Consider the following 27,930-nt stretch of genomic DNA (forward strand, 5'->3'; position numbering starts at 1 on the left):
TTAAGCCTTGAGACATGGATTGTGTATGTCTGTCATTCAAAAGTTGTTAAGTGTCTTTGAACAGGGTATGGTAGTAGGTGCCGGGCACAGAGGTTTGTGTCAAGAACTGCAACGCTGCTGGGTTTTTCATGCTCAAAAATGTCCGTGTGTATCAAGAATGGTCCACCGCCCAAAGGACATCCAGCCAACTTGATACAACTGTGGGAAGCATTGGAGTCAAAATAGGCCAGCATCCCTGTGGAATGCTTTTGACACCTTGTAGAGTCCATGCCCCCATGAATTGAGGCTGTTCTGAGGGCAAAAGGGGGGAGGGGTGCAACTCTATATTAGGAGGGTGTTCTTAATGTTTTGTACACTCAGTGTATGACTACAACAGATGACCCAAGACATGGACTTATCTCAACAGAGGACCACTTTTGAGGTCTGAATAGATTTCACGAAATGAATGTGATTTTGGGATGTAATGTCCCTTTAATTGTTTTATCTCTAATAATAGACACATCAACATTGGATTTCACTCATTGTATTAAATGTAACATTTCTGTTTCATCCATAGGATCAGATGGTTGACTATCACAAGATGGCAGGTAAAATATGTCACCAATGGCAGTAGGGGTGTGGGTCAGCATACAGTATGTAGGCTGCTGTAAATCATATCTTAAACCCTCTATTGTTGCCTGGTCTTATGGACTTCAAGCTGCCCCATGGCAACGACAAACAAGCCCTTGACAAAGAAACTCCTGCAGCATGGAAACACAGAGAGAGAGGTCCAGAAAACAAGGCGCACATTAATGTTACATTACAAAGTGCCTGAAAATATGTCACACATGCTGGTGAGTTTGACATTTTCAATCGCCTTACAGAAACTTGACTCTTTTTGTCGAGCCTTTCTAAGAGAGAGAAAGGTTAGGTTCTTGTTCAGTCACAATGTTCACATAAAGGGAGATGGACATGTATGCACAAAAACATAAACAGTTTTGAATATTTCATCTCTGAATTACTGTGGACCGAAATTATGTTCTTTATATAGACTTCAATGTTTAAATGGTGGATCATTTTGGTCTATTTTCAGTATTAATTTCAGTTTGATTAGGAGCAATCTGTAGCATGACCAGTGAAATGTGGCATATCAGGGGAGGAGGAAAATATCCATCTATCTTGTCCTCCACTCCAGGGTGGTTTTTAGAGTCTTGGTCAGAGCAGGAGGGCTCTTCTACTCATTACGTTATACATTACATTTGCTCTTAAGGTAGGGTCAGGGTGATACCAAAACATGACTTTATGCTGTGTACTGTAGTATTGTGTTTAGTGTTCTGTTTAGAGGCTAAGTTAGCCTGATCCACCTACCTGACCACTGCGCTGAACTTTCCTTTCACTTCATGTACGTTTGCGAGATCAGGATGGTCGCGCGAGGCTAACCCTACTACTGTAAGTAGACACTAAACATTGTTGTAACATTGTCATAAGAATGACTATATACCTGACAGGACATGAAATGACAAGCAATGACACTGAAGTGATTTCCTCTGAAGCATCATGGCAGTTTCTTAAGAGTGTTCGTAAGGAACACTAGGAACCAGCTGGATTGTATCTGCAAAGAGGGACCTTTTGGCTTGCACATTAGGAATAGCAACCACAGTTGTAGCTATAGCAATGTGCCCTTAACTTGCACATTAGGAATCCAGCCATCCAGCAACCACAGTTGTAGCTATAGCAATGTGCCCTTAACTGACCCTGTAGAGTGGGGCGGCAGGGTAGCCTAGTGGTTAGAGTGCTAGACTAGTAACCGGAAGGTTGCAAGTTCAAACCCCCAAGCTGACAAGGTACAAATCTGTCGTTCTGCCCCTGAACAGGCAGTTAACCCACTGTTCCTAGGCCGTCATTGAAAATAAGAAGTTGTTCTTAACTGACTTGCCTGGTTAAATAAAGGTACAATTAAAAAAAAAAAAAAAAGTGGCTGTTTTATTACTGGGATATATATTTAATCCTGGTTATATCACTGACCCTAAAGCCTGTTAAAAGATGATCAACACAACATGGCAGTATTAGATTTGAAAGTGAGTGTATTTCCACTGTAAACTCTGAGACTGGTAACTAGATTGAGGGATGTAGAAAGCAATTCTCATTCTAGAGTAGTATGAGCCCTGCGTGTGGTGCTGATCAGGCAGAATCCTTAATCACTTCTCTCGCGACCCTCATTTCCGCTTATCCAGCCCACTCCCTATACATGTGTAAGCAGAAGAAGAGAGCGTGTGGGAGTATGATGTGGTGATTAAGAGCACTTGGAGGGAATCAATATATTACACAGGACGATATATATATATATATATATAATACATATAAAAAATTGGGGGAATAATATTTACTATTTTTTTTACATTTACATAAAACATTTTTTTATGAACAACAACTTACAGACACACACAAACAATGACTACATCTCATCTGCCCAGACCCTGTCACGACTTCCGCCGAAGTCGGCTCTCCTCCTTGTTCGGGCGGCGTTCAGCGGTCGACGTCACCGGCCTTCTAGCCATCGCCGCTCCATTTTTCATTGTTCCATTTGTTTTGTCTTGTTCCCCGCACACCTGGTTTTCCCCGCATTCCCAGAGACGGGGAGTCTCTCCGTCTTCCAGCACCCCCGCTCCGGTGCCCATGGAGCTGGGAGGGGCTGCGCTTAGGGAGACTGGAGGAGGGGCCTTCACGTGCACTATCTGTGGCCGCAGAGAGCACACTGCCGGTCGGTGCCGGGTTGTTCCCTCTGGGAGTCGAGGCAGCAGGCAGGGCTCTCTGGCATCACCCCAGGTGAGTCTGCACCACTCTCATCCAGAGCCCTCTGTTGACCACCTGTTTGTGCATGTTTGTTTTCCTGAGTTTTCCCCGCATTCCCAGCATTAGGCGCTCGTCGATTTCAGGTGCGACTGGGAATTTTATCGACAGAGTGTTCGCCCTTAGTTTAGGGATTCCCATTGTTCCTGTGGTTAGACCATTCCCGGTACACGCTCTGGATAGTCGACCATTAGGGTCTGGGTTAATTAGAGAAGCCACCATCTCCCTGGCCATGGTGACGCAGGGGAGTCACGACGAGAGAATCAGTCTCTTCCTCATTGACTCTCCTGCATTTCTCGTGGTACTAGGCCTTCCCTGGTTGGCTAGTCATGACCCCACAATTTCATGACAACAGAGGGCTCTAACTGGGTGGTCGCGAGAGTGATCGGGGAGGTGTGTAGGCGTTTCCGTTGGTGCTACCACTGTGGAAAGTCCAGACCAGGTTTCCACCGTGCGCATCCCCCCAGAATATGCCGATTTGGCTCTCGCCTTCTCCAAAAAGAAGGTGACTCAATTACCACCCCATCGACGGGGGGATTGTGCGATAAATCTCCTAGTAGACGCTGCACTTCACAGGAGTCACGTGTATCCCCTGTCGCAAGCGGAGACGGCGGCTATGGAGACATATGTCTCTGAATCCCTGCATCAGGGGTACATTCGGCCCTCCATTTCACCCGCCTCCTCGAGTTTCTTTTTCGTGAAGAAGAAGGAGGGAGGTCTGCACCCGTGCATTGACTATCAAGGTCTCAATCAAATCACGGTGAGGTACAGTTACCCGCTACCTCTCATCGCCACGGCAATTGAGTCAATGCACAGGGCGCGCTTCTTCACTAAACTGGATCTCAGGAGCGCTTACAACCTGGTGAGTATCCGGGAGGGGGACGAGTGGAAGACAGCATTCAGTACCATCTCAGGGCATTATGAGTACCTCGTCATGCCGTACGGGTTGATGAATGCTCCATCAGTCTTCTAATCCTTTGGAGACGAGATTTTCAGGGACCTGCAAGGGCAGGGTGGAGTGGTGTATATCGATAACATTCTGATATACTCCGCTACACGCGCCGAGCATGTGTCCTTGGTGCGCAGGGTACTTGGACAACTGTTGGAGCATGACCTGTACGTCAAGGCTGAGAAATTCCTGTTCTTCCAGCAGGCCGTCTCCTTCCTAGGCTATCGCATTTCCACATCAGGGGTGGAGATGGAGAGTGACCGGAGGTTTTTAAGGTTTGCCAATTACTACCGGGGTTTTGGCCAGGTGGCTGCTCCAATTACCTCACTGCTGAAGGGGGTCCTGTACGTTTGCAGTGGTCGGCTGAGGCGGACAGGACTTCTGGGCACCTAAGGGCTCTGTTTACCTCAGCTCCCATGCTGGCCCATCCGGATCCCTCTTTGGCGTTCATAGTGGAGGTGGACGTGTCCGAGGCTGGGATAGGAACCGTGCTCTCTCAGCGCTCGGGCACGCCACCGAAGCTCCGCCCCCAGCCCGGTGGAGCGGAACTATGATGTGGGTGACCGGGAGCTGTTGGCTGTCGTCAAGGTTTTGAAGGCATGTAGACATTGGCTTGAGGGGGCTAAACACCCTTTCCTCATCTGGACTGACCACCGCAACCTGGAGTACATCTGGGCAGCAAGGAGAATGAATCCTCGTCAGGCAAGGTGGGCCATGTTTTTTTACCCGTTTTGTGTTTACCCTATCCTACAGACCAGGTTCCCAGAATGTTAAGGCAGACGCACTGTCCCGGCTGTATGACACAGAGGAGCGGCCCATGGATCAGACTCCCATACTCCCGGACTCCTGCCTGGTAGCGCCGGTCGTGTGGGAGCTGGACGCGGACATTGAGCATGTGTTGCATACAGAGCCTGCTCCCTCCAGTGTCCCGTTGGGCGTCTGTACGCTCCGTCTGCTGTCCGTGACCAGTTGATCTATTGGGCCCACACGTCACCCTCCTCTGGTCATCCGGGGATCGGACGGACGGTGCGTTGTCTGACTGGGAAGTACTGGTGGCCCACCTTGGCATAGGACGTGAGGGTTTATGTTTCCTCCTGCTCAATGTGCGCCCAGTGTAAGGCTCCTAGATATATGCCCAGAGGTAAGCTACATCCCTTACCCGTTCCACAACGGCCTTGGTCACACCTGTCGATGGATTTTCTAACCGATCTTCCTCGCTCACAGGGAAACACCACGATCCTGGTTTTTGTAGATCGTTTCTCTAAGTCCTGTTGTCTCCTCCCTCTGCCCGGTCTCCCTACAGCCCTACAGACTGCGGAGGCCTTGTTTACACACGTCTTCCGGCACTACGTGGTGCCTAAGGATATAGTGTCTGATCGAGGTACCCAGTTCACTTCGAGAGTCTGGAGGGCGTTCATGGAACGTCTGGGGGTCTCGATCAGCCTCACCTCAGGTTTTCACCCCAAGAGTAATGGGCAGGTGGAGAGAGTGAACAAGGATGTGGGCAGGTTTCTGTGGTCTTATTGCCAGGACTGGCCGGGGGAGTGGGCGGCGTTCATGCCCTGGGCTGAGATGGCGCAGAACTCGCTCCGCCACTCCTCGACTAACCTCTCCCCCTTTCAGTGCGTATTGGGGTACCAGCCGGTTCTGACGCCATGGCATAAGAGTCAGACCGAGGCTCCTGCGGTGGACGACTGTTTCCGGCGCGCAGAGGAGACATGGGAAGCCACACATGTTCACCTCCAGCAGGCCGCGCTGCGCCAAAAAAACAGCGCGGACCGTCACCGCAGTGAGGCCCCGGTGTTTGCACCAGGTCTGGCTCTCGACCCGAAACGTACCCCTCCGCCTGCCCTGCCAGAAGCTGGGTCCGCAGTTTGTGGGGCCATTCAAAGTCCTGAAGAGAGTGAACGAGGTGTGTTACAGGTTACACCCCCCCGCCTACGGCATTAACCCCTCGTTCCATGTGTCTCTCCTCAGGCCGGTGGTTGGTCCGCTGCAGGAGTCTGAGGTGCGGGAGGTCCCTCCGCCTCCTCTGGACATCGAGGGGCCCCGGCATACTCCGTCCGTTCCATCCTGGATTCGAGGCATCGGGCTGGGGAGCCTTCAGTACCTTGTGGAGTGGGAGGGGTACGGAAGAGAGGAGAGGTGCTGGGTTCCGGTGGCGGACGTGTTGGACCCTGAAATGCTGCGGGAGTTCCACCTTCTCCGGCCGGATCATCCTGCGCCTCGCCCTCCGGGTTGTCTCCGAGGCCAGTGTCAGCATGCTGCTGGAGCCGCGTGTCAAGGGGGGGTACTGTCACAACTTCCGCTGGAGTCGGCACCCCTCGTTGTTCGGGCGGCATTCGGCGGTCGATGTCACCGGCCTTCTAGCCATCGCCGCTCCATTTTTCATTGTTCCATTTGTTTTGTCTTGTCCCCGCACACCTGGTTTACATTCCCTAATCAACTGCATATATATATTCCTCTGTTCCCCCCATGTCTTTGTGTGGGATTGTTTTGTTACGTGTTTTGTATTGACGCGCCTAACTGGTTTTTCCCCAGGGTACTATGGTTCAACCCGGAGTATGTTTAATTGTTAAAATTTTTGGCTTATTTGTGACTGTCGCGCTTTGCACTCTTGCCTTTGGCTGGAGGTTTGTTGGACACTGTTGCGTCTGTCTGTTGTTTGCTTCTGCCGAATAAAGTGTGCGCCTGATCACAACTCTCTGCTCTCCTGCACCTGACTTCAGCACCAGTAGCGCATACGCTGACAGACCCACATGCTCACACCCACATCCCTAGTGCTTGCATTATTGTTTGCCACTTGGCCTTAGATTGTACCAATCTGTTTTTCTAAGTCATTACATATTGTATCATGCAAAATGTTTATTAAGGACACCCCATCAAGGTTGTTCAGGTATTCCCAATGACCTGTGTTATGTTCCAATAGGGTAGAAGGGATTTGATTTGACCTCACCCTCTGAACCTACAGGAATTAAAAGGCTCCATGTTTTGACCTTGCCTGCCTAACCAGATGAAGCCTCTAGGATCTTTGACAGATGTTTGTCTACAGCTTTCAGGATATAGTCAATGTTACAAAATAACGGACTACTCAAGACTTAAATACCTCCCCTCAATTACCTGGTTATTTTAAATTACACCAGTCTTCCAATCAAATCAAATTTTATTTGTCACATACTTCGCAAAAAACAGTTATAGACTAACAGTGAAATGCTTACTTGCAGTTCCTTCACAACAATGCAGAGAGAAAGAAAATAGCAAAATAATAGAAATGTAATAACACATAGTAAAGGTAATAATAAATACACAATGAGTAACGATAACTTGTCTATATACACAAGGTACCATTACGGAGTCGATCTGCAGGGGTAAGTGCATTGGCTATGATGTCATTATGGTACAAAGTCCATGATCAGCTCTTTCATTCAGAAACTAGGCTCGGATTTGGATTACGAGATTGGATGATGTTTTATCGTGTTTGCAATTGTGGAAGATCCCAAAGGCAATATGCAATGCCATCTGTTTGCTATTACAGTATTGTTGGACGTTAATACTGTGGGTGGATTTAGTATTTCATTTGATTTATTTAGTATCTACTGTTGGTTGACATAAGGACAGATGTGGTATATAACAGTTCACTAAAGCCAGATACAGACATAGAGGAATACTAAAGAAAATCCACAGTGCCAAAAATCCATGTACCGTGTTTTATATACACGGTACACCACAAGTGATAAACAAATACAAATAAAATATTAAAGTTGTGGCCTGTGAGACTACCTGAGAATTTTGTATGGTATATGAAATTACTTTAAGCTTGTCCTTTAACTTGATTTGTGACTGAAATGTCCTGCCTTTGTGACTCCCATTTTGGAGGAAAGCCAGATGAGAGACAGAAGAGTCTGTGTAAGTTACTGACCTACTCTACTCACACAAACAAGATAGCGTGTGTAAATCAAACGTTATTTTATCAACTATTCTCTATAGCATAGCTTGCTTTGTACAATAGTTTCAAGATCGTTCTGTGCGTGTGTGCGTGCGTGCGTGTGTGTCACTGCTCGGGAAAGAGCTGGACTGAAAAGGAGGGATGTGGGGAGGACACACTGATTCATAGTATAATCGATAAGATCTCCTCTCTCTCTCTCAAACCCCCGCTGCGATTTCCTCCCCAAAAGTTTCAATCTGTGGTCAAACCCTCCAGGAAGAAACGGTGACCTCAACAAGATGATATGGTGTTTAAAAACACTTTCAAACCCCCTCTCAAAAAGGTTCTCGACAAAGAACAAAAACCTTTGCATACTTAGTGGTTGCCATGGCACGGCCTCACAATGTTTGTTACATCATAGAGGGTGTTACTAGATTCCATAAATTCTTAAGAGATCAGAGGGATATTTTGGTGTGTTATATGGGCTCCACCTCATGAAGCTGATATATGGAACAACTCTCCACAATGCTGGGGTGAGTGCTGCATAGTACAGGCCTCAATGACTTCATTATCTTCCAGAGTCCTTCTCTGTGTGATCGTAATTCAGTGGATGATAATTCCCTCTATGCAGAACACCACTAGCAGTGAGAGTCAGTGTGGGGGATTAGGAAAAGAGACAAGACTCTGCAAATTGACTCTGCATGCCTTGGCTTTCATCGCGGGTTGACTTTCAAAAGATCCCGAAAATACAGTTGTTTTTTTCTCCATCTATGTCTGAGAGTTGAATAACAACTACAAAGCAGAGGTGGAAAAAGTACCCAACTGTCATACTTGAGTAAAAGTAAAATTATCCAGTAAAATACTACTTAAGAAAAATATCTACCTTTTTATTTAACTAGGCAAGTCAGTTAAGAACAAATTCTTATTTCCAATGACTGCCTTGTTCAGGGGAAGAACAACAGATGTTTACCTTGTCAGCTTGGGGATTCAATCTTGCAACTTTTTGGTTACTAGTCAAACACTCTAACCACTAGGCTACCTGCCACCCCACTTGAGTAAAAATCTAAAAGTATTTGGTTTTAAATATACTTAAGTATCAAAAGTAAGTGTAATTGTGAAAATATACTTAAGTATCAAAAGTTTTAAAAAATAAACTATTTCAAATTCCTTATATTAAGCAAAACAGAAGACACCATTTATTGTTTTTTAAAATGTATTTACAGATAGCCAGGGGCACACTCCAACACTCAAAAATAATTTACAAACAAAGCATGTGTGTTTAGTGAGTCTGCCAAATCAGAGGCAGTAGGGATGACCAGGAATGTTATCTTGACAAGTGTGTGAATTGGACCATTTTTCATGCATTCAAAATGTAACAAGTAATTTTGGGTGTCAGGGGAAATGTATGGAGTAAAAAGTATATTATTTTCTTTAGGAATGTAGTACAGTAAAAGTATAAGTTGTAAAAAAATATAAATAGTAAAGTACAGATACCCACAAAAACTACTGAAGTAGTACTTTAAATGATCTTTACTTAAGTATTTTACACCACTGCTACAAAGACAGTGCTCCACCCAAGCAAACTAGATAGTTGATTGAAAACATCTGGCGCTTATTTAATGTAGACATCTTGAGGGAGTGTCAGATATGACTGGTGGTCACCCTTAGAGATGTGAAGTAATGCCTCAACATAATGGTTGTGTTTACATCACTTCTCCCATAGTCAAGCACACGTTCATGGAATGCTTTCAGTCATGTAATGGATATAGACACAGTAGGCTACTGCACAACATTAGCTAGTCAAACATAAGCTCCAAACACTGCTCTTCACGTTCCAATAGTTCTTAGAACATCCATATTAGAGCCTCAAATGAACACATTCATTGTGGTATCAGTAACAAAACAAAAGGCTTGACATACAAATGAGAGTTGACTTTAAAGTATAACTTGTGCATGTTATCAAAGGTTTGGTGTTATAGGTATGTGGCTACTAGGAAAGCATCTGCAAGAGCATTTCATTGGGGATGTGACTGACGTTAACTGGCTTCAGCAACTCTACGTGACAACTGAATGAACTTAAAGGTCCTGAGTGTGCTCATGCAGTTGGTGAGGTAACATTGTCGGCTAATTGTATTAGATTACATCACTCGATACAGATTGATCCATTTAGAGCTCTGTGGAATGATTACGGGGATTACACATTTACCTCCAGGAAAAGATGTCTGTAGCCTCAGTAATGTATCACTTTCTGAGGAATGAGAAAACAAGATAACACCTTACTTGATTGGAAGAATGATAGGTGGTGATATAATGTACAGCCCACCATAGTGTTTTTAGAAAAATAGTTGTATGTTGTTTTGCTTTGTAAAATGGATCAAGGCACAGATGCTGATGTTACGTGGTAGTGTTAATTATTGTTGCAACATTGCCCTCTGTAGGAAAGATATAGGAATGCCTGACTTGTGGTAGAAAAAGACAGTCGGATCATTGTGTCAGTTCTGCATATTACATTTCTATGTCCAGATTTCCAAACCTAAAGGAAGCTGTATGACTGTTTCTGTTGATGCTCCAACTTGGTCTTTTGAAGTGATATTTTAACAAATAAATAAAAGCGAAGCCAGTTCAGAAGGGAAACCAGAGTGTGTTGGCATCAAATCAAACTTTGAATTACAACAAGTGTCGACCTTACCGTGAAATGCTTACTTACAAGCCCTTAACCAACAAGGCAGTTCAAGAAGACCTTACCGTGAAATGCTTACTTACAAGCCCTTAACCAACAAGGCAGTTCAAGAAGACCTTACCGTGAAAGGCTTACTTACAAGCCCTTAACCAACAAGGCAGTTCAAGAAGATCTTACCGTGAAAGGCTTACTTACAAGCCCTTAACCAACAAGGCAGTTCAAGAAGACCTTACCGTGAAAGGCTTACTTACAAGCCCTTAACCAACAAGGCAGTTCAAGAAGACCTTACCGTGAAAGGCTTACTTACAAGCCCTTAACCAGCAGGGCAGTTCAAGAAGAGTTAAGAAAATACTTACCAAATAAACTAAAGTAAAAAATAAAAACAATTATAAAAAGTAGCACAATAACGAGGCTATATGCAGGGGGTACCGGTACCAAGTCAGTGTGCGGGGGTACAGGTTAGTTGAGGTAATTTGTACATGTAGGTAGGGGTGAAGTGACTATGCATAGATAATAAACAGTGAGTAGCAGCAGTGTAGAAAATAAATGGAGGGGGGTCAATGTAATAGTCCGGTGGCCATTTGATTAATTGTTCAGCAGTCTTATGGCTTGGGGGTAGAAGCTGTTAAGGAACCTTTTGGTCCTAGACTTGGCTCTCTGGTGCCGCTTGCCGTGCAGTAGCAGAGAAAACAGTCTATGACTTGGGTGACTGGAGTCTCTGACAATTTTATGGGCTTTCCTCTGACACTGCCTATTATATAGGTCCTGGATGGCAGGAAGCTTGGCCCCAGTGATGTACTGTGCCATACACACTACACTCTGTAGCACCTTACGGTTAGATGCCGAGCTGTTGCCATACCAGGCGGTGATGCAACCGGTCAGGATGCTCTCGATAGTGCAGCTGTAAAACCTTTTGAGGATCTGGGGACCCATGCAAAATCTTTTCAGTCTCCTGAGGGGGAAAAGGTTTTGTCGTGCCCTCTTCACAACTGTCATAGTGTGTTTGAACCATGGTAGTTCGTGGGTGATGTGGACACTACAGCCCCGTCGATGTTAATGGGGGCCTGTTCGGCCCGCCTTTTCCTGTAGTCCACGATTAGCTCCTTTTTCTTGCTCACGTTGAGGGAGAGGTTGTTGTCCTGGCACCACACTGCCAGTTCTCTGACCTCCTCTCTATTGGCTGTTTCATTGTTGTCGGTGATCAGGCCTACCACTGTTGTGTCGTCAGCAAACATAATGATGGTGTTGGAGTCGTGTTTGGCCACGCAGTCGTGGGTGAACAGGGAGTACAGGAGGGGACTAAGTACGCACCACTGAGGGGCCCCAGTGTTGAGGATCAGCGTGGCAGACGTGTTGTTGCCTACCCTTACCACCTGGGGGCGGCCTGTCAGGAAGTCCAGGATCCAGTTGCAGAGAGAGGTGTTTAGTCCCAGGATCCTTAGCGTAGTGATGAGCTTTGTGAGCACTATTGTGTTGAACGCTGAGCTGTAGTCAATGAACAGCATTCTCACATAGGTATGATCTAAGGCAGTGGTTCCCAAACTTTTTATAGTCCCGTACCCCTTCAAAACATTCAGCTTCCAGCTGCGTACCCCCTCTAGCACCAGGGTCAGCGCACTCTCAAATGTTGTTTTTTGCCATCATTGTATGCCTGCCACACACACACACACACACTATACGATACATTTATTAAACATAAGAATAAGAAGAGGGAAACGAAGCGGTCTTCTGGTCAGACTCCGGAGACGGGCACACCGTGCACCACTCCCTAGCATTCTTCTTGCCAATGTCCAGTCTCTTGACAACAAGGTTGATGAAATCCGAGCAAGGGTAGCATTCCAGAGGGACATCAGAGACTGTAACGGTCTCTGCTTCACGGAAACATGGCTAACTGGAGAGACGCTATCCGAAGCGGTGCAGCCAGCGGGTTTCTCCACGCATCGCGCCGACAGAAACAAACATCTTTCTGGTAAGAAGAGGGGCGGGGGCGTATGCCTTATGACTAACGTGACATGGTGTGATGAAAGAAACATACAGGAACTCAAATCCTTCTGTTCACCTGATTTAGAATTCCTCACAATCAAATGTAGACCGCATTATCTACCAAGAGAATTCTCTTCGATTATAATCACAGCCGTATATATCCCCCAAGCAGACACATCGATGGCTCTGAACGAACTTTATTTAACTCTCTGCAAACTGGAAACGATTTATCCGGAGGCTGCATTCATTGTAGCTGGGGATTTTAACAAGGCTAATCTGAAAACAAGACTCCCTAAATTTTATCAGCATATCGATTGCGCAACCAGGGGTGGAAAGACCCTGGATCATTGTTACTCTAACTTCCGCGACGCATATAAGGCCCTGCCCCGCCCCCCTTTCGGAAAAGCTGACCACGACTCCATTTTGTTGATACCTGCCTACAGACAGAAACTAAAACAAGAGGCCCCCACGCTGAGGTCTGTCCAACGCTGGTCCGACCAAGCTGACTCCACACTCCAAGACTGCTTCCATCACGTGGACTGGGAGATGTTTCGTATTGCGTCAGACAACAACATTGACGAATATGCTGATTCGGTGTGCGAGTTCATCAGAACGTGGGTTGAAGATGTCGTTCCCATAGCAACGATTAAAACATTCCCTAACCAGAAACCGTGGATTGATGGCAGCATTCGTGTGAAACTGAAGGCGCGAACCACTGCTTTTAATCAGGGCAAGGTGTCTGGTAACATGACTGAATACAAACAGTGCAGCTATTCCCTCCGCAAGGCTATCAAACAAGCTAAGCGCCAGTACAGAGACAAAGTAGAATCTCAATTCAACGGCTCAGACACGAGGCATGTGGCAGGGTCTACAGTCAATCACGGACTACAGGAAGAAACCCAGCCCAGTCACAGACCAGGATGTCTTGCTCCCAGGCAGACTAAATAACTTTTTTGCCCGCTTTGAGGACAATACAGTGCCACTGACACGGCCTGCAACGAAAACATGCGGTCTCTCCTTCACTGCAGCCGAAGTGAGTAAGACATTTAAACGTGTTAACCCTCGCAAGGCTGCAGGCCCAGACGGCATCCCCAGCCGCGCCCTCAGAGCATGCGCAGACCAGCTGGCCGGTGTGTTTACGGACATATTCAATCAATCCCTACACCAGTCTGCTGTTCCCACATGCTTCAAGAGGGCCACCATTGTTCCTGTTCCCAAGAAAGCTAAGGTAACTGAGCTAAATGACTACCGCCCGTAGCACTCACATCCGTCATCATGAAGTGCTTTGAGAGACTAGTCAAGGACCATATCACCTCCACCCTACCTGACACCCTAGACCCACTCCAATTTGCTTACCGCCCAAATAGGTCCACAGACGATGCAATCTCAACCACACTGCACACTGCCCTAACCCATCTGGACAAGAGGAATACCTATGTGAGAATGCTGTTCATCGACTACAGCTCGGCATTCAACACCATAGTACCCTCCAAGCTCGTCATCAAGCTCGAGACCCTGGGTCTCGACCCCGCCCTGTGCAACTGGGTACTGGACTTCCTGACGGGCCGCCCCAGGTGGTGAGGGTAGGCAACAACATCTCCTCCCCGCTGATCCTCAACACTGGGGCCCCACAAGGGTGCGTTCTGAGCCCTCTCCTGTACTCCCTGTTCACCCACGACTGCGTGGCCACGCACGCCTCCAACTCAATCATCAAGTTTGCGGACGACACAACAGTGGTAGGCTTGATTACCAACAACGACGAGACGGCCTACAGGGAGGAGGTGAGGGCCCTCGGAGTGTGGTGTCAGGAAAATAACCTCACACTCAACGTCAACAAAACTAAGGAGATGATTGTGGACTTCAGGAAACAGCAGAGGGAACACCCCCATCCACATCGATGGAACAGTAGTGGAGAGGGTAGCAAGTTTTAAGTTCCTCGGCATACACATCACAGACAAACTGAATTGGTCCACTCACACAGACAGCATCGTGAGGAAGGCGCAGCAGCGCCTCTTCAACCTCAGGAGGCTGAAGAAATTTGGCTTGTCACCAAAAGCACTCACAAACTTCTACAGATGCACAATCGAGAGCATCCTGGCGGGCTGTATCACCGCCTGGTATGGCAACTGCACCGCCCTCAACCGTAAGGCTCTCTAGAGGGTAGTGAGGTCTGCACAACGCATCACCGGGGGCAAACTACCTGCCCTCCAGGACACCTACACCACCCGATGCTACAGGAAGGCCATAAAGATCATCAAGGACATCAACCACCCGAGCCACTGCCTGTTCACCCCGCTGTCATCCAGAAGGCAAGGTCAGTACAGGTGCATCAAAGCTGGGACAGAGAGACTGAAAAACAGCTTCTATCTCAAGGCCATCAGACTGTTAAACAGCCACCACTAACATTGAGTGGCTACTGCCAACACACTGTCAATGACACTGACTCTACTCCAGCCACTTTAATAATGGGAATTGATGGGAAATGATGTAAATATATCACTAGCCACTTTAAACAATGCTACCTTATATAATGTTACTTACCCTACATTATTCATCTCATATGCATACGTAGATACTGTACTCTATATCATCGACTGCATCCTTATGTAATACATGTATCACTAGCCACTTTAACTATGCCACTTGGTTTACATACTCATCTCATATGTATATACTGTACTCGATATCATCTACTGTATCTTGCCTATGCTGCTCTGTACCATCACTCATTCATATATCCTTATGTACATATTCTTTATCCCCTTACACTGTGTATAAGACAGTAGTTTTTTGGAATTGTTAGTTAGATTACTTGTTCGTTATTACTGCATTGTCGGAACTAGAAGCACAAGCATTTCGCTACACTCACATTAACATCTGCTAACCATGTGTATGTGACAAATAAAATTTGATTTGATTTGAATGAGTGTGAGTTTTTGTCACAACCCGGCTTGTGGGAAGTGACAGAGCTCTTATCGGAGGGCACAAATAATATCATAATAATCAATTATTTTGCTCTTTATTTAACCATCTTACATATAAAACTTTATTTGTTCATCAAAAATTGTGAATAACTCACCACAGGTTAATGAGAAGGGTGTGCTTGAAAGGATGCACATAACTCTGCAATGTTGGGTTGTATTAGAGAGAGTCTCAGTCTTAAATAATTTTCCATACACAGTCTGTGCCTGTATTTAGTGAGGGCCGAGAATCCACTCTCACATAGGTCCGTGGTTGCAAAGGGCATCAGTGTCTTAACAGCGTGATTTGCCAAGGCAGGATACTCTGAGCGCAGCCCAATCCAGAAATCTGACAGTGGCTTCTGATTAAATTACATTTTCACAGAACCGCTTGTTGCAATTGCGATGAGGCATTCTTGTTCAGATATCAGTAAGAGGACTGGAGGCAGGTCATGAAAGGGAAAACGAATCCAGTTGTTTGTGTCATCCGTTTTGGGAAAGTACCTGCGTAATTGCGCACCCAATCACTCAGGTGCTTCGCTATATCGCATTTGACATTGTCTGTAAGCTTGAGTTCATTTGCACACAAAAAAATCCTACAATGATGGAAAGACCTGTGTGTTGTCCTTGTTAATACAGAGAGAGATGAGCTCCAACTTCTTAATCAAAGCCTCAATTTTGTCCGGCGCATTGAATATAGTTGCAGTGAGTCCCTGTAATCCTAGATTCAGATCATTCAGGCAAGAAAAAACATCAGCCAGATAGACCAGTCGTGTGAGAAACTCGTCATCATGCAAGCGGTCAGACAAGTGAAAATTATGGTCAGTAAAGGAAAATTTTAAACTCGTCTCTCAATTGGAAGTCAGTCATGTCTACTGAATTATTTAGGCAGGTTACCTTCGCTTCCTTGGAAACAGGGACTATGGTGATCTGCTTGAAACATGTAGGTATTACAGACTCTGTCAGGGAGAGATTGAAAATGTCAGTGAAGACACACACTTGCCAGTTGGTCTGCGCATGCTTTGAGTACACGTCCTGATAATCCAATCCAATCTTAATCCTATATTGACGCTTTGCTTGTTTGATGGTTCTTCTAAGGGCATAGCGGGATTTCTTATAAGCATCCAAATTAGTGTCCCACTCCTTGAAAGCGGCAGCTCTAGCCTTTAGCTCAATGCGGATGTTGCCTGTAATCCATGGCTTCTGTTTGGGGTACGTACGGTCACTGTGGGGATGATGCTGTCGATGCACTTATTGAGACGATAACTGAGGTGGTAGACTCCTCAATGCCATTGAATGAATCCTGGAACATATTTAAGTCTGTGCTAGCAAAACAGTCCTGTAGCGTAGCATCCGCGTCATCTGACCCCTTCTGTATTGAGCGAGTCACTGGTACTTCTTGCTTTAGTTTTTGCTTGTAAGCAGGAATCAGGAGGATAGAATTATGGTCAGATTTGCCAAATGGATGGCGGGGGAGAGCTTTGTATGCATCTCTGTGTGTAAGGGGTGCGTACTGGCGGCAGAGAAGTCAGACGCAGGAGAGCAAAAACTGTGTTTCCAACGGCGCAGTTTAATAATAAAAACCCACCGGAAACTAGAACAATAAATAAATGGGTACAAAACCCGACACACACCAGACATAACGTGCACAAGCACTTACGATAAACAATTACCGGACAAGGACATGTGGGGAACAGAGGGTTAAATACGCAACATGTAATTGATGGAATTGAAACCAGGTGTGTGGGAAGACGAGACAAATCAAGTGGAAAATGAAAGGTGGCTCGGCGATGGCTAGAAGACCGGTGACGTCCACCGCCGAACGTCGCCCGAACAAGGAGAGGGACCGACTTCGGAGGAAGTCGTGACACTGTGTGTGGAATAAAGGTGGTCTAGAGTTTTTTTTCCTCTGGTTGCACATGTGACATGCTGGTAAAAATGTGGTAAAACTGATTTAAGTTTGCCTGCATTAAAGTACCTGGCCACTAGGAGCGCCGCTTCTGGGTGAGCATTTTCTTGTTTGCTTTATGGCCTTATAGAGTTGGTTGAGTACGGTCTTAGTGCCAGCAACGGTCTGTGGTGGTAAATAGACGGCTACGAATAATATAGATGAGAACTCTCTTAGTAGATAGTGTGGTCTACAGCTTATCATAAGGTACTCTACCTTAGGTGAGCAATACCTCGAGACTTCTTTAATATTAAAACATTGCGCAGCAGCTGTTGCATCAGAGAATATTGCACCAATTGGATCCGCACTTACATGCCGTCCATGTAAATTGACCAGTTCTACCTGGTCTACACATGCTACCTCAATGCCGGATGTCGCACACATACATGTGCTGGTGTCTCTTGCTGCTATTGCTGTTGTTGCTGTAACTAGCTATTACTCGCTATGCTTGCTGTTTTCTGATATCCCAGGGTTCTGTGTTTCTTCATTCAGGGGATTTGGTATAGCATATCGTGCTCACTACCTGTAGTTATTTGATCACCTTTATATGACGCTTCACTCTGGCAGTGAGCTACCCTGAAGGATCAGAGCCCAAGACAATGCATTGTACTATTTTCTAATATATGATTAAATGGTTAAACGTACATGTGGTGTTTCCTTTCTGAACTAGGCCTTACTGATACACATTAAATGAAGTTGACATACGGTATTTGAGAGAATAGCTTGTCTTATCAAGGATATTTTTTTTAAACTGTACCAGACCTAATTCAGTATACATATGGAATATAATCTCTTCCACACAGGCAATGTGGAAGGTGCCCTGGGATACCCATGGGACTTCAGCATTGGTCCCCAGGTAGGAAAGACTGGCCACATAACATATACAAATGTATGTGCATTTGTGTGTGCACAAAGTTTCAAGTTTTCCACCTGGTCCATCCCCAAAGACAGGCCCATGTGAAGAGACCCGCTACAGCTGCAGACATCTGCCCCAGAAAACCGCATCAGGGAGCAGATAGCAGTATGTATTTTTGCATTTGAATATAAGTATTGAGAATGCAGACTAAAACATTCAGGCAACAAGTCAAGTACTGTCATATTTAACAAACTAATTGTTTAGTTTCTATACATTGTTCTTCTGCTTCCAAAACCTAAACCGAGTGTGTGTGAAAGACGTGTAAATCAGCATATGCTGGGGTGGTGTCTGTATACCTAGTAGAGACAGCTGCTCACCAGTAACGCCTCAATCACACCAACAGTGTTTTTGAGCAAAATGGCACACAGCATCATCTTGGTATGTGTGCAACACATTAATGACACATTAATTTTCAAAGTCTGCTGCCTCAGGTTGTATGATGGCAATTTGCATTTACTCCAGAATGTTATGAAGAGTGATCAGATTAATTGCAAAGTCCCTCTGTGCCATGCAAATGAACTGAATCCTCAAAAAGCATTTCCACTGCATTTCAGCCCTGCCACAAAAGAACCAGCTGACATCATGCCAGTGATTCTCTCATTAACACAGGTGTGAGTGTTGACAAGGACAAGGCTGGAGATCTCTGTCATGCTGATTGAGTTCGAATAACAGACTGGAAGCTTCAAAAGGAGGGTGGTGCTTGGAATCATTGTTCTTCCTCTGTTCACCATGGTTACCTGCAAGGAAACATGTGCCGTCATCATTGCTTTGCACAAAGGACTTCACAGGCAAGGATATTGCTGCCAGTAAGATTGCACATAAATCAACCATTTATCGGATCACCATGAACTTCAAGGAGAGCGGTTCAATTGTTGTGAAGAAGGCTTCAGGGTGCCCAAGAAAGTCCAGCAAGTGCCAGGACCGTCTCCTAAAGTTGATTCAGCTGCGGGATCGGGGCACCACCAGTACAGAGCTTGCTCACGAATGGCAGCAGGCAGGTGTGAGTGCATCTGCACGCACAGTGAGGTGAAGACTTTTGGAGGATGGCCTGGTGTCAAGAAGTGCAGCAAAGAAGCCACTTCTCTCCAGGAAGAACATCAGGACAGACTGATATTCTGCAAAATGTACAGAGATTGGACTGCTGAGGACTGGGGTAAAGTAATTTTCTCTGATGAATCCCCTTTCCTATTGTTTGGGGCATCCGGAAAAAAGCTTGTCCGGAGAAGACAAGGTGAGTGCTACCATCAGTCCTGTGTCATGCCAACAGTAAAGCATCCTGAGACCATTCATGTGTGGGGTTGCTTCTCAGCCAAGGGAGTGGGCTCACTCACAATTTTGCCTAAGAACACAGCCATGAATAAAGAATGGTACCAACACATCCTCCGAGAGCAACTTCTCCAAACCATCCAGGAACAGTTTGGTGTCGAACAATGCCTTTTCCAGCATGATGGAGCACCTTGCCATAAGGCAAAAGTGATAACTAAGTGGCTCGGGGAACAAAACATCGATATTTTGGGTCCATGGCCAGGAAACTCCCCAGACCTTAATCCCATTGAGAACTTGTGGTCAATCCTCAAAAGGCGGGTGGACAAACAAAACCCACACATTCTGACAAACTCCAAGCATTGATTATGCAAGAATGGGCTGCCATCAGTCAGGATGTGGCCCAGAAGTTAAGTGTCAGCATGCCAGGGCAGATTGCAGAGGTCTTGAAAAAGAAGGGTCAACACTGCAAATATTGAATCTTTGCATCAACTTCATGTAATTGTCGATAAAAGCCATTGACCCTTATGAAATGCTTGTAATTATACTTCAGTATTCCATAGTAACATCTGACAAAAATATCTAAATATCTAAACTTTGTGAAAATTCATATTTGTGTCATTCTCAAAACTTTTGGCCACGACTGTTCAGTTTGACGCATATGTTCGATAAATCCAACTATGCACCACACAGAACGCACTGAAACTGCCTCTGCAACGCAAGGCAAATGCAGCGTTCCATTGGAAATTAATGTACTTCTGGTGTACCAAAATGCATTTTCACTGTCGGTGTGATCGAGGCGGAATCTTAGTTCGAGGTGTGTCCAATCTGGACTATGTTAGATGGACAACCCATGCCAATGTTCAATTGTTTAAAAAAGTGATGGTCCACAAAAATGAAACAAAAAATCCAAACTCTCCTCTTCTTCACCAGGTGAAAGCCAGCCTAATAATGAGTTTCCAACATATTATTTTTTACCTGTTAAGTCATTTCCAATCAACTTCAAATGCCTTCGCAGGTAGGGACAAAATGGTTGCTCGTGCCAGGCGTTCTGAGTCGGCTGAGGACAGTCGAGCCGGATGCACCACAGATATCTGGCACTCCCTGACAAAGGACCTGGTGGAGGAGAGTATTCCCTGCGGGACACAGGAAATGAAGAGGAGGCCGTCCACAGCCAGGCAACACAGGCATGAATACTCCAGGTATGACCCTTGAACACAATAAGTTTGGGAGTAGGAAAGTGTCAAGTCATGCCGAGGTGACTGTGGTGCTGGCTTACTGTGATGATGATTAAGATGGTGATGATTGTGATGGTGTTGGAAATGATGATGATGATGATGATGATGATGATGGTGGTGGTGTTGGGATGTGCTAAACTTTGAACATTGAGATATTAAATGAATGATAGGAAATGAAAAAGACTGGGTTATGTTAGAATTTAATGGTTCTCAGAAGAAAGAAGGCTTTGGAATGTGTTTGATGGAGGAGAGGAGAGCGATGTGTTGATACAGTGGAGACAGATGGACATCTGTGTATTAGATGAAAGAGGGGTTGAGGTCAGGAGGTGAGGACAGATTCTCCGAAGAGAATAATAAATGTTTGGAATCCTGTTACCCTCTTTATTAGCTTCCTGTAGTGCCATAAAATGTAAGGATTGGAGAGAAATTGGAGTGTTTTAAGGAGGATGCATATAAACTGTGAAGTCTGAAATCTTTTGCTGCCTGTTTTCAGCTGTACAGAACCTTTGGGGAATGATTAAACTTGGTTAAAGCTTCTATAGTGTCTGAGTAATTTACTCTGAAAAATAAGGACCTAACAGTGGTGATGAGGATGGAGGTGATGAGGATGGAGGTGATGAGGATGGAGGTGATGAGGATGGAGGTGATGAGGATGGAGGTGATGAGGATGGAGGTGATGAGGATGGAGGTGATGAGGATGGAGGTGATGAGGATGGAGGTGATGAGGATGGAGGTGATGAGGATGGAGGTGATGAGGATGGAGGTGATGGATGGAGGAGATGATGATGGAGGTGATGATGATGGTGATGATGTTTATGATGATGGAGAAGATGGTGATGGAGAGGATTGTGATGATGATTGTGATGATGATGGAGGTGATGGTGATGATGGTGATGGAGATGATGGTGATGATGATGGAGGTGATTATGAGGATGATGACTGCGGTGCTATGCAATAGTGCCTCAGGCAGTGTGCGGATCACAGATGTCCAGCTGCAGGGTCTGTTAGTGAGGCTGGGAAACTCCTCCCAGAGAGAGCAGGACATCGGGGGGTTCCGTCTCCAGCAGAACGTAGCAGGACGTCCCATTGCAGAGTTCCTCTTCCCTCCCAGAACACTCCTCCAGCCAGCTAGCTCTGTTACGGTAGGCCTGTGATGAAAACACAGACATTAATCCTTTGGTGAACATTGGTATAGGTTGTCATAGTATATCGGCTTTTGTTTACAAAAAAAGCCTCATTTAATTTTCAATTTAACCAATCATTCTAGGAGGTAGTTTATGCTTTGACAGAGGTTTATGAAGTTGACTCAGTTTTGACCGTGATTTGTACTGTACTGTAAGGTTTGGTCTGAAGCCTCTGGAAGGAAGACACAGAGCCCATGGGACTTCCTTTGGGTTGGGTTGGAGCGCATCATGTTGAGACCAGAGTGCACCACAGTCCTATGCAAAGACAATGGCCAAGTGAGAACACTGTGAGGGGTGAAGGATGATTGAGTGTTCTGCCCCTATGGTTTGATGGACTACATTATTTGCCCTTTTTCACATAATTAATCTAAAAACACATTTCCTACAAGTCTCTTGTATGTTAGCATTGAATGTGCTGTATTCATAACATGTAATGATCTGCATACTCTGGTGGGTGGGGTGGCTAGGCCATAGCATGGTACACACCTGCACGCTGTACTGGGATAAAGCCACAAAAGGCCTGGGCTGAGCATCATGAAAAAGTGGAGAGCTGCAGAGAGGACACTTTGTCCTGTGAAGAGGCAAGCATCCCTGCTACAGAGATCAACTGCCCTGACAACACACCCTTTCTTCTGATTAAAAGGTCATCTGTGTATTCAAATGCAACATTCAACTAATGCTCTGTTGACGTACCATTAGAACAAGAATTGATTGAAGCATTACATAAAGTGATACGATTTCTTTAATGCTAGTGTTTTGATTTTCCTACAGGAAGAAGCATGTGTTTAGGGTGTGCCACAGTCCATGGACCCAGAACCCTTCATCCATAACCCATCCTTCCTGCTCCCCCTGTGCTCTGCTAGACTTCCGGGCCCAGCCCCAGAGCAACCCTGCAAGGAAGCACACCGGTACAGATCTCCATAGTTAAAGTCAGAACTCTTATTCCGCCATTGAATTGAATTACTTTTTTTCTTCTGATTCCTTAATTGAATTTAGAATGCGTGACACATTGAACTTGAGAGATAAGTGTATCATAGTATGGTTCTCAAAGTCAAACTGTGTGTGTACCATCACATGCAGCCGGTGTCCAGGCCAGAAGACCTGCCACCCTACGTTCCCAGGGGACTGGAGTGGGGGGAGGGCCTGTTCGATCAGCAGGGGTATGTAGATATTACACATGCTATTTTTTCTTGCTGCTGACACTGAACAATGTAACCGGTAATTTTGTGGATAGAGAAACTATATGATTCAGTAGGGGACAATTCAAAGTCAGTGTTAGTAACATCCCACTGGGCACAGATATCAATTCAATGTTAATTTAACTGAAATGACGTGGAAACAATGTTTATTCAACCAGTGTGTGCCGAGTGGGATGACCATTACCCAGAGTACAGTAAACATATGGCGCTTTGTGTGTTGTGTCTCAGCCCTGTGTAGGAGGCATGATGTTCCTTGGCTCTCAGCCCCCTTGCACCTCCCTCCTCCAGCAGTACCGCACTGCAGCTAAACTACACAGCCACAACATGGTTATTACTGCTTAGGTGCATGAAAGTCAAAGCGGTAGCTACTGCTGCACAGGCACATGACTGTCCAGGGACTACGGACATGAGACTGAAACCACCTTGGGCAAGCAGCAGAAACAGAGCCCCACTCTAATCTTCATCTGTTTCATTAGATCTACTTAACAGAAGACCCTCTGTACTGTCAGCTTTGGCGTCTATTGGTTGCCTGTTTAAAAATAAAATACAATGTACATGGTTAAATAGTCACAAATGTCAATATTATTCAATTGGATAAAATAAAATAGTATTTCTTTTTTTTTTTTAAATAGGCAGGTTGCAAGTTGGGATGTATTTTATTTTCCTCCAGGTCAAAGAGGTGTAAGAAGTTCAAATGTATTATTCTCAATAAAAAGTCTAACTATAACCTGTCCTTTATCAAAAAGCATTCCATGTAATTTAAAAAGACAGTCAATTGACAAGGTCAAGAAGGTGCTTCTACATCTGCATGGCTTGTTGTTAGGGGTTTTAGGTTGGGTTTCTGTATAGCACTTTGTGACATCTGCCGATGTAAAAAGGGCTTTATAAATACATTTGATGAATTGATTGAACCAAACCAAGACAGAAACACAGGGGATGGAACAGGGTCGAGGGAAACACCACAACAGTGTAAGTGGATCTAGAACTGTCAATCATCCAAATTCTATCTCCTGGTTTTTCCTCACATAACAAAACAACTCCTCCCCAATACTAACTCTAATCCCCCCCTCTCAGGAACTTTAGTTCTGTTCTTTATTTTATCAAGTTAGAAATTATACTATAAACAAAAGATGTATTTGATTTATTAATGTAATCTTTAAAACAATGGTCCCAGCCCTCCCCAATAGTAAAGCTGGACTCAAACATTGTAGATAAAGAGAGGCTTCGCAGCAGGACTCCTAAATGAAGTGTCAACTCCCTTCATCCATGTCACGATTTTAAGCAAATCAACTTTCTCCAGTTTTCCCAAGTGATCTGTCTTATATTTCCTTCATATTTTCATTGACCACTGGCTCGATACACTCACTGGACTCTACCCACACACTCACACATACTACACTGACACGCCAACACACACACACACACACACATTGATGCCACACACTCACACACAGACAGAGTTTCACACTCTTCGCATACACTGCTGCTACTCTGTTTATTATCTATCCTGATTGCCTAGTCACTTTTACCCCTACCTACATATACATATTACCTCGTACCCCTGCACATTGAGGCAGTACAGGTACAACTTGTATATAGCCTCGTTATTTTGTGTTACTGTTTCCTTTATTTTTTCCTACTTTTTAACTCCGTATTGTTGGGAAAGGGCTCGTAAGTAAGCACAGTAAAGCCTACACCTGTTGTATTCGGCGCATTTGACAAATACAATTTGATTTGAAATGCACTTTATTCTATGACGTTCAGTCAACACAGAGCCACAGATGATCCACAACCAGGACCAACCCAAAACCCAGCACAGAGGTCCTCAGTGAATGTGGTCTGGACTCTGTGGAGGAGGGTCATTGTATCCGGGACGCTGTAGAAGGCCAGAGTCCCTGCCCTGCTGTCCAGATACACTCCTACTCTGGTGGAGCAGGGGACAGGGATATCAGTCCTATTCTTATTGTGCCAATAGGAACAACTCGAGTTGCGACACACCAAACTCCAGGACTGATCATTGGAACCAAAGCAACATTCCAATCCGCCCTTCCTGCTGATGCTTCTGTATGTGATGGCTACCTCACACTCCCCCCTCCTATCCACCTCACAGTAGCGGGTTCCAGACAGATCCTCTTTACACAACACCTGGTAGTGGTCTGTGAATCTGTCTGGGTGGTCAGAATAAGACAGAGCCTTGTCACTCCATGACACTTCTCTATTGCACTCAGACAGACGCAGGTGTTGATACGCCGAGTTGGGATCCAACGTGAGATGGCAGTAGTCTAAGAAAGTTAAAAAATTAAATGAAGGTGAAATATGCATTCGTGATAAGGTGTGTGTGTGACGGTATTACTTACTCTCCAAGAACTCCACTCTGGTCTTGGGCTCATGATGGAAATGTACTTCAGCAGCAGCCATTACTATATAGAGTAGGGAGGTATATTAATTAATTCATGTTTTATTAAGAAGCATTCAACACAAATATATACAACATTTAACCAAGATTAAATATTCAATTGTGTGTGTGTATTACTCACATTCTGGTCTTGGGCTGAGGACACAGACTTCGGAGACAGCCGTTACTATATTGTATATAGGCAGACAAATGGATGTATTCATTTATAATCAAGAAGCATTTAACAGAAAGTTAACCAAATATTTTATCTTCACTATATCTGTAACACTTACCTTTTCCAGGTATCTGGACCATTTCCTCCTTCAATACATCCTCCAGTCGCTCCATCATTCCAGAGATGGAGCTCTTCACTTCCTCAAAGGAGAAGTGCTGGTTGGCAGTGATATAGGGTAAGAGCTCAGATGCAGGAGCCACACAAAGAGACTGGAAAGTCTACAGCGGGAGAGAGAGAGTAGGAGAGGAAAAGTAGACAATAAGAAAATATGAAGAATTCTGGAGCTCAGAGGTTATATGTTGTGTAGAAGTAAGGAATCCTGGGTCATGCTTGATGGGCACAAACGGGGAACATATGACACAAAAATAAACATTCTTATTGAACAAGCTCGGGTAGTTTCGTGCCTAGCTCTGAACACCGCCCTGCCACTGTGGATAGAAAGACGTCACCTTGAAGAAATGAATGTTGTCCTCTGCTTGTGCGAGCTGCTCCAGATCCTTATCTCTCCTCTTCAGCTCAGCTATCTCCTGCTCCAGTTGCTCCAGGAGTCCTTCAGCCTGGCTTACTGACGCCCTCTGGTGGGCGCTGATTAGCTCCTTCACCTCACAGCGCCTTTTCTCAATGGAGCGGATCAGCTCAGCAAAGACCAGCTCACAGTACTCCACTGCTGCCTGTGCAGGAAGCTGTTACGAGAGAAGAAGATAGAAGGACGGGGGGGGGGGCATTTTAACCAGCACATTCACTCTGCTCTCACCTAGACCCATAGAGATAGATAGAGCACTCCTCTTTGCATCGGTGTCATTGTAGTGTCTGTGACAGCATAGGCAGTGCAATTGAGTCAGTCTCCATTTTGAGGTAGTACATTTTCTTCCTCACAATTGGCTAATCCCTCCTGATGACACAGTTGGACATGACTCCAACAAAGTCACCAGGAGGGATCAGTCAATGAAGTTAGAAGTCCCACCCAGTTAACTACATTAAAATAGTGGAAGCCCTTAACGGCGCTGCCCACGCTAATTTGGCCTTCTGGCCACTAGAGGCCTCTATCATTCTCTATGCCTAGACCCCAGACAATCTGTCTGTTCCTATAGTGTGTCCCAGTGGTATTTGGCTCCTCCCTGGTTTTAGTTCAGGAATAGTATGTAACTTTCTACAAAATAAATGTACATACTCTAAATGGTTAATAAATACTCACTGAAAGGGACATCACCGCCTGTCTTACATCTCCTTCTCTCTCACACAGATTCTCAGCCCGACCTGCTGCCGTTTCTCCCTCAGCTGCCCCTGTAGAGAATAACCATTTCAAATGATTACCAAAATTAAAACAGTTTTCATAAACAGACCAAGTTATGTTTTTGAGTGGGGAAATAGTTATGGAACTACACTTGTCATATGGCAACAAAATTATTATGCTAAACAAATCACTTAGACTAATTTAACTGATAAATGAGTGCCTTCAAGACAAAAAGGTTACGATAGTTCAGAGTTCATGCCTCTGCAGTGTATGTAAATGAGTGACCTTTGAGGATATGGTCTGGGTGTTATCTGGCCCATCATGCTGTTTTCTGTAATCTACTCCATCCTTTGTTTTAAAGTGATTTTGTTGTGACAGCCTATTTTGTCTAACATAGTTGGTTTTTGACTCTATCATCAGTCAATTTGAAAGCAGAATAGAGATTTTACAAATAAGAACCTAATTGTGGATTATGTGATACTGACCCCTGAGTGTTGTCACTGGAACAACTCAATTTTGGCTGGAATTTCCTGCTCTTCCAGTTTCTGGCAAAACAGTAAGCAATAACGAAGCTGATCTCTAAATATAAAACATTATATATGGCAATATTATGTTCCAGATCCATAGGCCTACCTGTTTCTCAGTCATCTCTGCTGCTGCGGCTGAGTCATCATGATCATACTTCACATATTCAGGTCCAGGGAAACAAGAAACAGAGGGAACCGTTTTGAAATCGGTCTTCAATTTCTCTACCAACTCAGCCAGCATAATGTTTCGATTCAGAGCAGGTCTTGGGGTGAAGGTCTGTCGGCACTGGGGGCAGCTGTGAATTCCCTTTTGGTCATCAAGAGACCAATATTCCTTGATACAGCCTTTACAGTAGCTGTGTCCACAGGGAATAGTCACTGGATCCTTCAGTAGATCCAGGCAGATCGAACAACTGATCGAGTCCATGGTCTCGACTATTCTGGTGCACACACCAACCAACTGAG

The 27,930-nt window shown here is 45.1% G+C and overlaps 2 protein-coding genes across 4 annotated transcripts; one reads left to right on the forward strand and one right to left on the reverse strand.

The window, feature by feature from the left end:
• Positions 1-727: 727 nt before the first annotated feature.
• LOC112234219 (lamin tail domain-containing protein 1-like) lies at positions 728-23,801 on the forward strand. Of its 2 annotated transcripts, none has more exons than XM_024402271.2 (10): positions 728-833; positions 18,078-18,130; positions 18,222-18,295; positions 20,472-20,655; positions 21,650-21,833; positions 22,032-22,151; positions 22,343-22,518; positions 22,647-22,783; positions 22,956-23,035; positions 23,303-23,801. In XM_024402271.2, the coding sequence occupies exons 1-10, from the start codon at positions 792-794 to the stop codon at positions 23,414-23,416; spliced, it is 1,164 nt and encodes a 387-aa protein (XP_024258039.1). In that variant the 5' UTR covers positions 728-791; the 3' UTR covers positions 23,417-23,801. The 2 variants fall into 2 exon arrangements, with proteins under 2 accessions (XP_024258039.1, XP_024258040.1); XM_024402272.2 differs by lacking the exon at positions 728-833 and adding an exon at positions 8,170-8,236.
• Positions 22,044-27,594, reverse strand: LOC112217087 (tripartite motif-containing protein 16-like). Of its 2 annotated transcripts, none has more exons than XM_024377382.2 (7): positions 27,572-27,594; positions 26,900-26,988; positions 26,154-26,387; positions 25,763-25,922; positions 25,612-25,656; positions 25,432-25,494; positions 22,044-22,130 (listed from the first exon to the last, which is right to left on the reverse strand). In XM_024377382.2, exons 2-7 carry the CDS (start codon positions 26,909-26,911, stop codon positions 22,102-22,104), a joined length of 543 nt encoding a protein of 180 aa, XP_024233150.1. In that variant the 5' UTR covers positions 26,912-26,988; positions 27,572-27,594; the 3' UTR covers positions 22,044-22,101. The 2 variants fall into 2 exon arrangements, with proteins under 2 accessions (XP_024233150.1, XP_024233148.1); XM_024377380.2 differs by lacking the exon at positions 22,044-22,130 and adding an exon at positions 24,762-25,356 and having other exon boundaries at positions 27,572-27,589.
• Between the last annotated feature and the right edge of the window lie 336 nt (positions 27,595-27,930).

This window comes from Oncorhynchus tshawytscha, linkage group LG17 (genome assembly GCF_018296145.1).
Source record: "Oncorhynchus tshawytscha isolate Ot180627B linkage group LG17, Otsh_v2.0, whole genome shotgun sequence".
NCBI lineage: Eukaryota > Metazoa > Chordata > Actinopteri > Salmoniformes > Salmonidae > Oncorhynchus > Oncorhynchus tshawytscha.